The sequence below is a fragment of the Rana temporaria genome, chromosome 5 (genome assembly GCF_905171775.1).
Source record: "Rana temporaria chromosome 5, aRanTem1.1, whole genome shotgun sequence".
In the NCBI taxonomy this organism is placed as follows: domain Eukaryota; kingdom Metazoa; phylum Chordata; class Amphibia; order Anura; family Ranidae; genus Rana; species Rana temporaria.
Window position 1 is genome coordinate 77,942,326 of NC_053493.1, and position 9,274 is coordinate 77,951,599.

Consider the following 9,274-nt stretch of genomic DNA (forward strand, 5'->3'; position numbering starts at 1 on the left):
GTATGTGTATTCTGGTGGGGGGATAGCTGTACGGAACGGCGTGACTGGACACAATATAAATAATATACATGGGATTACCCTTTGCACTTCGAAATAGTGTAGAGAGAAATCTCTTAACTTTCCTAAGTTCAGCCTGATGGTTAAATGTAAGTTAGTAACAATACATGGACTAGTTCATTTACATACAGTACATCACCTAATGAACCTAACAAGGAAAGCAAAACTCAAGAAAACAATTATTTCTGAATAATTTTTTTTTTATTGAAAACAAAAACATGTAAAAAAAAAAAAGGCCCCTCATTCATTTCCCTCCAACCTGGTGACCAGGCGCTCAAGTGTGGAGTGAATGGCTGCCAAACTGTTGCTAACCATCCTCCTAGTTGCCCTTTGGTACCTCTCCAGAGCCATCTGCCGTCGATTTAGGAGGGCCAGGGCTTGAGACAGCCTCCTATAGGGTCTCCTTGGCTCTGGAGAGTGGGCGTGTCCTGGACCTGTTTGATGTGGGGAGGAGGTGCCCGTGCCAATTTGTAGGTGGGGGGATGCTGAAGGGTGGAGGAGATCACGCGCCGGAGAAACTGCTGGGGAGGGAGGACTGTGATCCGAACCAGGCGCGTGCAGGTTCAGGTCTTCCTCCACTGCCCGGAGGTCTAGAATGTATTCATCCTGATCTGTGAAGAAAAGAAAATACATTAGATAGATAATACAATAGAAATACACATGGCTTCTTCACCCTAACATTATATAAAGGCAATTATCTCCCAGCCCTTGTAGACAATCATGTAACATCTTGAGATGTTTTCACTTACATACCAGTTTTCAATTTTTGATATTCAGTGAGATGCACCTTATCAATTTGTGTGTAGGAGATAGTGGTGTCTGTCTGTGTCAATTTGCTGCATCATCCCAAAGTTTGCAGAGCTGTGCAGGAAGGTGTAGTACTTTACTGTACTGACTCTGACCAGGGCGGAGCTGAGTGTCCTCCCCAGGCCAGGGGGTCAGAATACAAAGGGATTCCCTTCTACACATCAAGCAGTGTAAAGGGGAATCTCCGCAAGATTTTATCCGCTTGGTGGCATGGCGCATCCACTTGGTCCCTGGAGAAAATCTAAAGGTGTAATGGACACCTAAGTGCTGACCGACCGACCACCACTAACTAATCTACCTCATCAAGACTGACTGACTGTCGCAAATATGGAAGAAAAAATATGCACTTGCAAGTATAAAAAAATTAGCTATACCAGCTATTAACAATAACACTACACACACCAAAGATAAGCCATTTAATACATTGCATTAGGGATGACCTAAGGTCACAAGGTCATTTACAATTTTTTGCTTTAGATCAGGGGTCTCCAAACTTTTCAAACAAAGGGCCAGTTTATTGTCCTTCAGGCTTTAGGAGGGCCGGGTTGTGTCTGTAGCTAGCGGGGGTCGAAATGTTCGGGGCCCGGCATCAGTAAGAATAAATATGGCCAAAGGGTTGGTGGGCACTGGGCAATAGAACGTGTAGTGCCCCTCTTAGTAGGAGGAATAATATCCCATCAATGGTATCAGTGGAGGAAATAGTGCCCCATTGTTGGTGCCAGTGGGAGTAATAGTGTCCAAGGGATGGATAAAGGCTAGCAAGGGGCCACATCTAGCCCTCGGGCCACAGTTTGGAGACCCCTGCTTTAGATGATGCCAAAGGTGAGGCACCAGACATCATGAGGAAAGTGTTAATGCATGCATCAGGGGCATGGCAGAGATTGAACATGTCCAGGGACTGCCAGACAATAGTTGGAGATTCTTGTCTGACACACCCCCTCCAGCCAGCTGTGTCATTCACGATGGCAGTGATTGGCTCAGACTGGGAATCTGAACTGCAGCAAGAAGGTGGCGTGATCAGAGAAGTGACGTTAAGGGTTTAACAAGGCAGCACAGGTAATGCTAACAGGAAGACTGGAATCAACTGCAGAGGGGGACTGATAAATAATTAATAATGGCAGCTCAACCAAAGCCTTGCAGAAGAAATCACAACCATTTCTACACAAGGTATGCCGTCAGCATTTCATTTTTTAAATACTATATTTGCCTGGAAAATACAAAAAAAAAGTATACTACTTACCCCCTGGACCTGACGCGCCTGGCTGTTGGACACCATCCTGAGCAATCCCAACAGCCACCCCAGGGCAGATCTCCTCCACATCCTGCTCAGCCTCAGTAGCTGTTGATTAAGAATAATATAGAAAAGAACATTACAATCTGCAGTCACTAGTGTACAACAATCTCACACATTAGTACAAGAACATTGAAAGATGTACGGTATGATCATCATCACTCATCAGCAGATACTAGCAAGATTATACGAACTTACATGTGGGCGTTCCCGCCTCAGCCTCCTCCTCCTCCTGCGTCTCCCCCTCTGACTGGATGACACCTATTTATTTAATAAAGGAGAAATGTTGAACGTCACAATGTCCAATCTTCAAAGAAACAAAAATACTATACAATGTATTATATTATCTCTCTATTACCATGGGCAATACAGGCAGGGCAGGTCACTGGTCACTAATGTTTATCTACAAAGCATTCACCATTTAGAAAAAATCTGTTGAAAAATAAAGAGGTACTTACCTGTCCTGGTTCCAGCGACCACCACTGATCAGGCGTCTCAGTTCAGACCGCGACGTTCTGTCAAATTGCGTAAGTTACGCAAACACTTGTGTTACCTGACAGAGCGTCGCAGAGGCTCTACCTGAGGCTGTCAGTGCTTGAGCGAGAAGCAATGACACTGAAATTGACAACGGAAGGCTGGACAAATGGAAAAGGACCCACTGTATAGTCAGTCACTAGTACCAGTGGTGGCCCATCCATAGGGGGCGCCTGGGCGCCGCCCCCCCTCCTGTAGTCCAAAAAAAAAGGGCCCTTTAAGAATGTTTATTTTACTTATACTAACTGCAGTGATGGCGGTCCGTCTATAGAGTGCGCTGCAGCGCCACCCCCTCTGGCTCTCGCAAATAACATACATTAATTTATTGCATGAATGTATGTTATTGTTGCCAGCTGCGGAAGTGCCTATCAGAGCACAGCGGCGACAATGGGCACAGAGGCGACAAAGGGCACAGTGGCATCAATGGGTACAGTGGTGACAATGGGCACAGTGGTGACAATGGGCACAGTGGCGACAATGGGCACCGTGGTGACAATTAAAGGGCACAGTGACATGCACAGTGGCAACAATGGGCACAGTGGTAACAATTGGCACAGTGGCTGCGTTTGATGGCATGGCACAGTGGTGATAATTGATGGCACAGTGGCTGCATTTGATAGGCACAGTGAGGCTGCAATTTATTTATTTTCGCTTGCGCCCCCCAAACATTTAGAGCACCGGCAGCCGCCACTGACAACTAGTACACTACTAGTACTACTACTAGAACACTACTTACTGTTACTGCTTGAGGAAGAACTTGAGGAAGAACTTGAGGACTCCTGCTCCTCCTCCTCCCTCCGCTTCCGGCGCCGCTGGGCCTTGATACGAACTTTAAATAAAATCAAACACAACATGGTAAATGTCCGATGCTTGACAAAAAAAATGTCTTGCACACAATGCAATCCTGAGACCAACCTTGGTGAGCCTGCAGCTGGGCTATCTCATCCTCCCCTATCCCAGCTAATAGCTCGGCCTCATGGGGGAGGAGAGATAACGGCTGTCCTCGGCGCCCCGGCTGCCCGCGTTTGCGCACAATGGAACTGCAAAACAAAAAGAGAAGAGACACGGGTTCCATAATTAAACTACAATTGTAATCTAAAAATGACATCAACACATGAAACAAATGTAGAAAGAAACAATACAAATACAATTTTTGGATTAGGCGCACTTTTTCATGTAGCACAAGATTTGCAAAAAAAGCTCTATATGTGGTGGGAAAAAGGGCGTGAATTTGATTTGGGTAGTACAGCGCAGGAGCGTGCAATTGTCAGTTAAAGCTGCAGCACACTAAATATAAATACAAGAATGTGGCCTGGTCAGAAAGGGGGCGCAATCTACAGGTGATTCTGAGACTCAGGTGATCACGGATCCGAGTAAGGGGCCCGTTCCATGTGATCAGCTATCAGCCAATGACAGCTGATCACGTGATCAAAACAAAGTTTGTTAATGTTTTTTTTTTTCTCCGCGCGGTCACAGCGTGATGAGAAAAAGGCGATCACTGGCTGTTGAGTAAGCAGGGCCGGTGCTACCACTAGGCATAATAGGCAGCCGCCTAGGGCACCCTGCTGCATAGGGCGCCCGGCCACTGATGTTTCTACTCTCTTCTCTCTGCAGCAAGCAACTAAGTCTCAGCATCAGCAGGCAGCCACTGTTCCATTCGCACAGCGGCCTCGGAGAACTGTGTCTGTGTCCCGACTCACGAATTAATGGAAGCAAGCAAACATTCATTGGTGGGCTCTGGTAGGCTGCATTGATGGGCACTGGTAGGCTGCATATGTTTGGTGTTGGTGAGGCTGCATTTATGGGCACTGGCGAGGCTACATTTGATGGGTGCTGGTGAGGCTGCATTGATGGGCGCCGGTGAGGCTGCATTGATGGGCATTGGTGAGGCTGCAATAATGGGCTCTGGTGAGGCTGCATTGATGGGCGCCGGTGAGGCTGCATTGATGGGCATTGGTGAGGCTGCAATAATGGGCTCTGGTAGGCTGCATTGATGGGCACTGGTAGGCTGCATTTGTTTGGTGTTGGTGAATCTGCATTTATGGGCACTGGCGAGGCTACATTTGATGGGCGCTGGTGAGGCTGCATTGATGGGTGCTGGTAGAGGCTGCATTTGATAGGCGCGGGTGAGGCTGCATTGATGGGCACTAGTAGGCTGCATTCGATGGGCGCTGGTAAGGCTGCATTTGATGGGTGCTGGGGAGGCTGCATTGATGGGCACTGGCAAGGGTGCATTTGATGGGTGCTGGTGAGGCTGCATTGATGGGTGCTGGTAGAGGCTGCATTTGATAGGCGCGGGTGAGGCTGCATTGATGGGCACTAGTAGGCTGCATTCATGGGCACTGGTAGGCTGCATTCGATGGGCGCTGGTGAGGCTGCATTTGATGGGTGCTGGTGAGGCTGCATTGATGGGCACTGGCGAGGGTGCATTTAATGGGTACTGGCGAGGGTGCATTTGATGGGCGCTGATGAAGCTGCATTGATGGGCGCTGGTAAAACTGCATTGATGGGCACTGGCGAGGGTGCATTTGATGGGTGCTGGTGAGGCTGCATTGATGGGCGCTGGTGAAGCTGCATTGATGGGGGCTGGTAAAACTGCATTGATGGGCACTGGCGAGGGTGCATTTGATGGGTGCTGGTGAGGCTGCATTGATGGGCGCTGGTGAGGCTGCATTGATGGGTGCTGGTAGAGGCTGCATTTGATAGGCGCGGGTGAGGCTGCATTGATGGGCACTAGTAGGCTGCATTCATGGGCACTGGTAGGCTGCATTCGATGGGCGCTGGTAAGGCTGCATTTGATGGGTGCTGGTGAGGCTGCATTGATGGGCACTGGCGATGGTGCATTTAATGGGTACTGGCGAGGGTGCATTTGATGGGCGCTGGTGAGGTTGCATTGATGGGCATTGGTGAGGCTGCAATAATGGGCTCTGGTAGGCTGCATTGATGGGCACTGGTAGGCTGCATTTGTTTGGTGTTGGTGAAGCTGCATCGATGGGCGCTGGTAAGGCTGCATTTGATGGGTGCTGGGGAGGCTGCATTGATGGGCGCTGGTGAAGCTGCATTGATGGGCACTGGCGAGGGTGCATTTGATGGGCGCTGGTGAGGCTGAATTGATGGGCGCTGGTGAGGCTGCATTGATGGGTGCTGGTAGAGGCTGCATTTGATAGGCGCGGGTGAGGCTGCATTGATGGGCACTAGTAGGCTGCATTCATGGGCACTGGTAGGCTGCATTCGATGGGCGCTGGTGAGGCTGCATTGATGGGCGCTGGTGAAGCTGCATTGATGGGAGCTGGTAAAACTGCATTGATGGGCACTGGTGAGGCTACATCTGATGGGTGCTGGTGAAGCTGCATTGATGGGTGCTGGTGAGGCTGCATTGATGGGCGCTGGTGAAGCTGCATTGATGGGTGCTGGTGAGGCTGCATTGATGGGCGCTGGTGAGGCTGCATTGATGGGTCCTTCATTAAAAAGGTGGGGTTTACATTGGCAGGGGAAAGGGGGTGGAGTCAAGGGTGGAGCCAAGGGGATGGCAAATTGAGGTTTCGCCTAGGGTGTCTAAAATGCTTGCACCAGCCCTGTGAGTAAGGGACATCGATCCCCAGTGGAAGAGGCAATTCTGCCTCAGTGGACTCAAGTAGTGTACCACTTGCCAGTGCCCCCTGCCAATGCCCACAGTGACCACCAGTGCCACCTGTCAGTGCTAGACTACTACCTACCAATGCCCATCAGTGCCACCTAACAATGCCCACCAGTGGTGCCAGACAGTGCCTCATCAGTGCCACCTAGCAGTGCTGCCTATCAATGTCACCTACCAGTGCACATCATTGTCACCCATCACTGACACCTATCAGTGCCACCTATTAGTGCCAATTATCAGTGCCCACCAGTTCCACCTATCAATGCCCTTCAGTGCCACCCATCTGTGCCACCTGAGTGCCGCCCTTTGGTGCCCACCAGTGCTGCCTTACCAGTGCCCAATCAGTGCTGCCTTATCGGTGCCCATCCGTGCAGCCCATGGGTGCCCATCAGTGCAGCCCATCAGTGCCACCTATCAGTGCCCAATGCCCATTGGTGCAGCCTTATCAGCATACATCAATGAAGTGATCAAATACCACCAAAGACAGCTCTATTTGTGGGGAAAAAAAGGGCTTCAATTTTGTTTTGGAGCCACACACAATTTACAGTTAAAGTGATGCAGTGCCAAAACACATAAAACTGGCACGGTCATTTGGCAGCCAAATCCTCTGGGGCTGAACTGGTTAAAATGTAAACAAATTAAAATAAATCAGACACGTTATACTTACCGCTTTATGTCGCTAAATTTCTTCCGACAGGCAGTCGGGTCACGCCGATGGCGATACATCGCCTCAACTTTCCTGGAGATCTCCTCCCACTTCTCCAACTTCCACTGCGGGCTTGTCTCCCTGGAGCGGGGACCACACAGCTGCATCCAGCAAGGAAGCGTTTCCCGGACAAGCACCTGGGACTCAATATGAGTCCAGGTGATGTTTCGCTTCCTGCTGGGTGCAGATTGTGTCCCCCTGCGCCGCCTTTTGGGTGATGGAGAAGTTGGAGAAGTTGGAGGAGCTGGGGAATGTTCTGGCAGTGGTTCAGGAACTTCAGGTTCAGTGCTAGGTCCAGGAACCAGCATGAGGTCCTGGCTGAGCGCCGCCATGCCGTCGGATGCCGCCATATTGGAGCCAGAGATGGAGACGAATGTGAAACTAAGTTGGCTACATTAGGAATGGAACGACGAAAATTCGACATAGAATCGAAAATAGCTGAATCTGACTGTCATTGAAGGCTTATGGTGTAAAAATAAATGTACAATTCGGCGTAAAAAATTCGAAATTCCGTCGAAATTTTTTTTTAACCATTCGACAGAAACCAAGTATTATTGAATTTTCGGACGAAAGCTATTACCCAACGAAAAACGAAATACATCAAAACGATTTTCGGGAGTAACTAAATAAATTTATTTTTCAAAACGAAAACGAAAAACGAAACGAAATATTCAAGTCTGCACATGTCTAGTGGGGATAGAGGACATCCCTGCCTTGTCCCTCTGGTCAACCAGAAAGGGGCCGATATGCATCCATTCACCTGTACCCTTGCAAGGCAATGGATCTCCCTTTGTCAACTGTCCAATTTCCTAAAACCTCCAGCCTGGAGGCGTAACCTCATTCTCTTGGGCCCACTCCCAGACTACACAGCAGCACCTCAACTATCCATCTTCCACCTGACTCCCATTCTGACCAGCCTCCTCAATATTTATGGGCTGGTTCAGCCACTCTACCAGGCCTTCTGCCTGGGAATTGGCTAGATTCACATAAAAATTTAAATCAGCACCTCCTGGCCTCCACCCACTTGTCAGGGAACTCCTGTGAGACGTTTTGCACACAGACGTACGCAAGCGCATAGCCTTTGCCATAGAATGGCACACAGGCACAGGTGCGCGCACACGTACGAGCCTAATTCCGTTTGGCTCCAGGCAGCCTATTTAAAGGGAGTCTGGGCTCTTGTGCTTTGCTGACTGATCTTCAGCTGTGTTCCTGAATCCTGCTCTGATCCTGTGTGTCCTCTCAGTATTTAGGCCTGGCTTGCTCTTGACCTTGGCTCTGTGTTCTGTTCCTGTACTGATGCTCATCTCTGACCCGGATCCGTTCCGGACTCTGGCTCTGTCTATGATTTGGTACCTCACTGCCCTCCTGCTGACGAACCTGGCTATCCCTGAGACCTTGCTCCTGTCTATGTTTCTGGTTGCTGTTAACTCTCGGTTACCTGCCTGCCTGTTACCTGTTCCTGCCCAGCTCATCACAGTCTACTCCAGGCCGCTGAACCCTGCCATGCTGCTCTCCTGGGACCTCCTGCTCCAGGCACTTGTGTCCCTCTTGTCCTTCGGCTTCCTCTGTCTCACCTTCAGCGGAGCCACGACAGGAGATATAAGAGAGGCCGACCTCATCAAATCAGTCTCCCATCCGATCCCTGACACCACTAGCTTCTAGAAACTTTTCCAAGCTTCTAGAACCAGGGAGAGGTACCAGAGGCCTGCAGAGCCCTCCAGCCTGGCCTAAAGTAATCCTTCTGGCTCACACCCAGGCTTCTAACAAGTCTCTATTTATACTACACAACTATTTACAAGTGGGCACTACATAATTGTATGTTAAAGTGGTTGTAAACCTTTGACATGACATATGAACAAAACATATCCCTCTATAGTATATACCTGTCTCAGTTAAGAGCACTGAGTGTAATTTCTGTCTGCTGCTTCATTTTTCTTCTATCTGCACAAGTCACTTCTTATGCCGCGTACACACTATCATTTTTCGGGTTGTAAAAAACTATGTTTTTCAGGCTCTAGAAAAAACGTTGTTTTTTTCAACTTGATCATTAAAACGGCCTTGCCTACACACGATCGTGAAAAAAAAATGCTCTAGCAAAGCGTGGTGACATACAACGCGTACGACGGCACTATAAAGGGGAAGTTCCATTCGGATGGAGCCACCCTTTGGGCTGCTTTAGCTGATTTCATGTTCGTAAAAGACGATTCGCGCTTTTCTGTCTGTTACAACGTGATGAATGTGC

At 49.1% G+C, this 9,274-nt stretch overlaps 1 protein-coding gene across 1 annotated transcript; it reads right to left on the reverse strand.

Moving 5' to 3' along the window:
• Positions 1-282: 282 nt before the first annotated feature.
• On the reverse strand, positions 283-7,505 carry LOC120941073 (splicing factor, arginine/serine-rich 19-like). Its single transcript, XM_040354323.1, has 6 exons — positions 6,994-7,505; positions 3,605-3,729; positions 3,426-3,518; positions 2,354-2,416; positions 2,105-2,203; positions 283-668 (listed from the first exon to the last, which is right to left on the reverse strand). Exons 1-6 carry the CDS (start codon positions 7,380-7,382, stop codon positions 298-300), a joined length of 1,140 nt encoding a protein of 379 aa, XP_040210257.1. The 5' UTR covers positions 7,383-7,505; the 3' UTR covers positions 283-297.
• Between the last annotated feature and the right edge of the window lie 1,769 nt (positions 7,506-9,274).

Coding starts and splice junctions, on each gene's coding strand:
- LOC120941073 (XM_040354323.1), bottom strand. CDS start 7,382: ATGGCGGCATCCGACGGCATGGCGGCGCTCAGCCAGGACCTCATGCTG. Junction 3,730..6,993: donor AAATTTAGCGACATAAAGCG/GTAAGTATAACG, acceptor TTTGTTTTGCAG/TTCCATTGTGCGCAAACGCG. Junction 2,204..2,353: donor TGAGGCGGGAACGCCCACAT/GTAAGTTCGTAT, acceptor CTTAATCAACAG/CTACTGAGGCTGAGCAGGAT.